Raw genomic sequence first — 4,923 nt, 5'->3', positions numbered from 1 at the left:
TATTTACATTCTTATTAAAGTTAAAAACAAAAAAAAAAAAAAAAAAATTAGCTATGGAATATTAATAATACATATATATGTATTCATATTTTTACGTTAGCATACATATTTATTAAATAAACCAAGGAAATTTAAAAATAAAAACCATATCGTACAGAAATTTTTGTATTTAAAATTACATATTTAAAAAATACATTTCATATAAATATATTCTATGTTCATATAGACATGTTAATATTATTTGTAGGTATATTTTTAAAATAAAAGTATTATTCATTTATTACCAATGGAAAGAAAAAATAAAATAATGAAAAAAAATAAAACAAAATAATATAAAAATAAAAAAAAAAAATATATATATATATATATATATATATATATATATAATATATATCTGAACATATGACATCATTGTAAAATCATTTATACGAAAAAAAATGTTTCCATTTTTAATATGAAAAATAAAAATTGTAAATAAAAAAAAAAAAAAAAAATGATAAAATTTATAAATGTATAAAACTATCATTTATTTTTTCTTTGAACATTTATGAATTTACGTAAAATATTTGTATAAATATGAAACCTTCACATTTTTAAATATATATAAAAATAATAACACAAAATTTAATTGTTTGATTATATACATATATACATATATATATATATATATATATATATATATATATATATATATATATATTATATAATCGTAATAGATATTATGAAGAATCAATATTTAATAATTCTCTGTCTGCATGGATGTAATACCTAGCATATCATTTTGTTCATAGGTCCTTTCATATTCTTCTTCGTTTAAATTTTGATCCTCTCCTACTACATCACTAGAAATATAACTATTGGATGCAATGTCATCAATTATGAAATCGTAAGGACAAAATTCCTCAGTTTTGCACAATTTATATAATTTTCTAATAAGTTCCCTAATTTTGGAACTCGTAGTATCTACATTATTATTAACTGCATTAGGTGTATTTTCATTTTCATATTGATGAGTATTAATATTAGAATCTCCTAATAAGAATTTAAATTTTTCCTCCAAAGATTCAATAATTTTCATAATTAATCCTTCAACCGTAGTTAAAGTACCACCAAGAGTACCATAATCTGATGTTAGTTCAACTACTGGAATGTTGATAGAAGCTGTTTCTGATTTTATTACAAATCTATTCAAATCATTTTTATTATTAACTGTTAAGGTAATTTTTTTACCCTTTGGATTAATTTCACCACTACTTTTAATTTCACTTGTTTTAAAATTACAATTTGGACAAACAAAAGAAAGTATTAAACATTTCTTAAATCCAGGTATATTAATTTCACAAAAATTATTCATACCCATATGATTACAACATGGACAATTTGAAGCAAATGATTCAATTAATTTTGCTTCTTCTTCATTACTTAAGGTTTTATATTTCATGGTAGTATTTGTATTATTATTATTATCATTCATATGAATATATTTTTTTATAAAATCGAAATTTTCTTTTTTTATATTTTGTTGTTCATTTGTATTTGTTCCGATCATATTTGAATTAATATCATTTGTTTTTTCATTTTCTTCAAAATATTCTTCATAAAAACCAAGTTCATTTAATTCCTCTTTAGTTCTATTATAATATTCAATATCAACTATCTTATATTTTAAATCATCTTCATAATGTTCTAGTGAACTTAATCCTGAGGGATCTATTATTTGAATAGTAAAAGGGAATTCCTTTAATATAACAAATTTGCTTAAATTTTGAACAGTGTTTTCAATCATTTTAATATAATTTTCTATAGTAATTTGTTGACATGTTCCATTTGTATTAGCTCCTAAATTATTTTCATTATGATTTTCATCATTATTATTATTTTTTTCTTCATCTAATGTTGATACTATGTTATCCTTTTGTTCAAGATTCTCCGCTGAATTTAATTTAAAATCATTTGATTTATTTGTTACATTTGATTTATTTGTTACATTTGATTTATTTGTTACATTTGATTTATTTGTTACATTTGATTTATTTGCTTCATTTGTTTCATTTGCTTCATTTGCTTCATTTGTTACATTTTCTTCATTTGCTTCATTTGTTACATTTTTTTCATTTGCTTCATTTGTTTCATTTGCTTCATTTGTTACATTTTCTTCATTTGCTTCATTTGTTACATTTTTTTCATTTGCTTCATTTGTTTCATTTGCTGTAATTGTGTTTGCCTCATTATACATATTTTTTATTTCTTTCAAATATATTGTTAGGTTATTTAAAGCGGTATGTAAAAACCCTTCAATAGTATTAATGGAACCTTTTTGCGTTTCTTTTGGTATTTCAAAATCTATCTCAGGTATTTTTAAAACACCATATTCTGATTTAATCAACTGCCTATCCAATAATTCTTCGTTATTTATTTTCATACTTATTTTTACCCCTTTATCTTTTATTTGATTCAAATCTTGTATGACATTATTTTTATAATTACAAAACTCGCATTCAAATGAATGTATTAGAACATTCTTAAAATAAGGAATATTTATTTTTACAATCTTGTTTAGTCCCTCCTTCTCACAATTTATACACATGGAGCGTACCTCAATGGTATCGTCCATAACATCAAGTTTTTCTTTATCTGTATATTCGCCGCTCATATTTTTACAAACAATAATTATGTTATAATAATATAGAAGCAAAATTTCTATATATATCTAAATAAATAAATAAATAAATATATATATATATGTTAATCTTTTATACTAAATATATAAACACCCTCAATTTATATTAAATTAATAAAATAAATAATGAAAAATTATTATAAATAATTATTAAATTATATATTTATTCTTATTTATACGTTCATATAATATATACAATATTTCTTTATTTCCCTTCCCTACTTATTATAAATTTTCAAAAAAATATATTATTTAATATAGTTATCAATTAATAAAGTTATTACTTAAACAAGTTAAAAAATATATATATATATGTATATATATATGTATATATCATAAGATAGATAAAACTTAGGTAAAAACTATTAATGAAATATAGTGTATAAATATTATTATATATATAAATAAAAAAACTTTCAAATGATGTTATTTTCACATATTTAATATATATATTTAGTGATGTTTCTTTTTTCTTTTTTTCTTTTTTATCTTTTTTTTACTTATTTATTATTTTTTTGATTTTTTTCCCTTTAATTACAAATTAAAAAAAATAGGAGAATGAAAAAAAATTTAATCATAACTTAAAAAAAAGTAGAGCAAAAAAAAAAAATAAATAAATAAATAAAAATAATATAAAATAAAATAAATTGATTATATTTTGTATATATATAATACTAAAAATAATATATGTTCATATTTCATTATATACATATATATATATATATATATATATATATATGCATTATTTTATTTTATTTTATTTTTTATTTTTCATTTTTCTGTGTTTCCATTTAAATATTTTATATTGTGTTGGCTTCAAAACTTTGATAATTCTCTAAAACTTCAATTTCATTATTATTAAAATGATAGACAAAATATTTAATAATAAAAACACAAACAAAAAATATGACTGCGTAGAACAAAACGTAGTTGACGAACACATATGAGAATAGCATAAATATCAAATACAAAATAATAGCTATTATTACCCATTTCTACAAAAAAAAAAAAAAAAAAAAAAAAGGAAAATATATATAAATGTATTTGTGTTAATCATATAAAAATGTTTTGTACAAATGTAAATAATATATATAATTATTCCTTAATTTAAATGATGATATATATATATATATATATATATATATATATATATATATTTATTTATTTAAGTTTCATATAAATTTACTATTATCATATTTTTGTTAAAAGTCATTTCATTTGATAGCATCTCATTGTAGTTGTCATTTTTGTTTTGCATACTATCGCTCATATATAATAAATTATAAATCGTTTCATTTCTAAAAGGAAAAAAAAGAAATAAAAAAAATAAAATAAATTAAATAAATAAAATAAAGCAAAATAAATATATATATTTGTATAGAAAGATTCATAAAAGAATATTCACCATACTAATATATATATATATATATAATACACATATGGTAATATATATATATAATTTTTTTAATTAAAAAGAAAAAATTAGATACCTTTGAGCTAAACCATGCACTGTATTTTTCATTAAACTTAAAGTACTTTTGAATATCTCACTTAGTCTATCCATATTTATATTATTATTATAATTATTGTCGTTATCTGCCATCTTTCAAAATATATATATATATATATATATATATGTGTATCTTGCAAAATATATGATAATATAGTTCAAATATATATTTATAAATATATATATATATGATGACGTTGATCTACATAATGAAGTTATTAAAATGAAATGAAAAAAGAAAGATAAAGGTGGAAAGGATGAAAAATACAATAAATATATAATATATATATATATATATATATATTTATATTTTATTACTTTTATTATATTGTTAAGAAAAATTAATAATGTTTATTTAAAAAAGGAAAAATAAATAAAAAAAAAAATTGCTATATTAATAATTATATTGTTATAAAATATCCCAAATTTAATTATATTTATTTTATTTTATGATTTTTTTTTTTTAATATTAGACATTTAAATTCACTGAAAAAAATTCAAATAAAATATATTAATATTACTATGTAAATATAAAAAAAAGGAAAAAATTAATTTGGACAATTTTTCTTTTTTTCCTTTTTTTTTTTTTTTTTTTTTCTTTTCATTGGTAAAATTTAATAATCTTAAAATATTAACAAGTTATTTGTTCATTATATGTAGTGTTATAAAATATATGTTATTAAAAAAAAAAAAAAAAAAAAAAAAAAAAAAAGGAAAAAAATTGATATCTCCA

General features: G+C 17.8%; 2 protein-coding genes across 2 annotated transcripts; both read right to left on the bottom strand.

The window, feature by feature from the left end:
- Positions 1-736: 736 nt before the first annotated feature.
- PRSY57_1357400 (zinc finger protein, putative) lies at positions 737-2,653 on the bottom strand (the record flags this gene model as incomplete). The annotated part of the gene is made up of 1 exon (XM_012909496.2): positions 737-2,653. One exon carries the CDS (start codon positions 2,651-2,653, stop codon positions 737-739), a length of 1,917 nt encoding a protein of 638 aa, XP_012764950.2.
- Positions 2,654-3,480: 827 nt separating this feature from the next.
- On the bottom strand, positions 3,481-4,283 carry PRSY57_1357300 (hypothetical protein; the record flags this gene model as incomplete). The annotated part of the gene is made up of 3 exons (XM_012909495.1): positions 3,481-3,675; positions 3,867-3,978; positions 4,171-4,283. 3 exons carry the CDS (start codon positions 4,281-4,283, stop codon positions 3,481-3,483), a joined length of 420 nt encoding a protein of 139 aa, XP_012764949.1.
- Between the last annotated feature and the right edge of the window lie 640 nt (positions 4,284-4,923).

Source organism: Plasmodium reichenowi, chromosome 13 (assembly GCF_001601855.1).
Source record: "Plasmodium reichenowi strain SY57 chromosome 13, whole genome shotgun sequence".
NCBI lineage: Eukaryota > Apicomplexa > Aconoidasida > Haemosporida > Plasmodiidae > Plasmodium > Plasmodium reichenowi.
The sequence above is the reverse complement of the archived record's forward strand: the minus strand, read 5'-3'. Positions and strand labels throughout refer to the sequence as shown.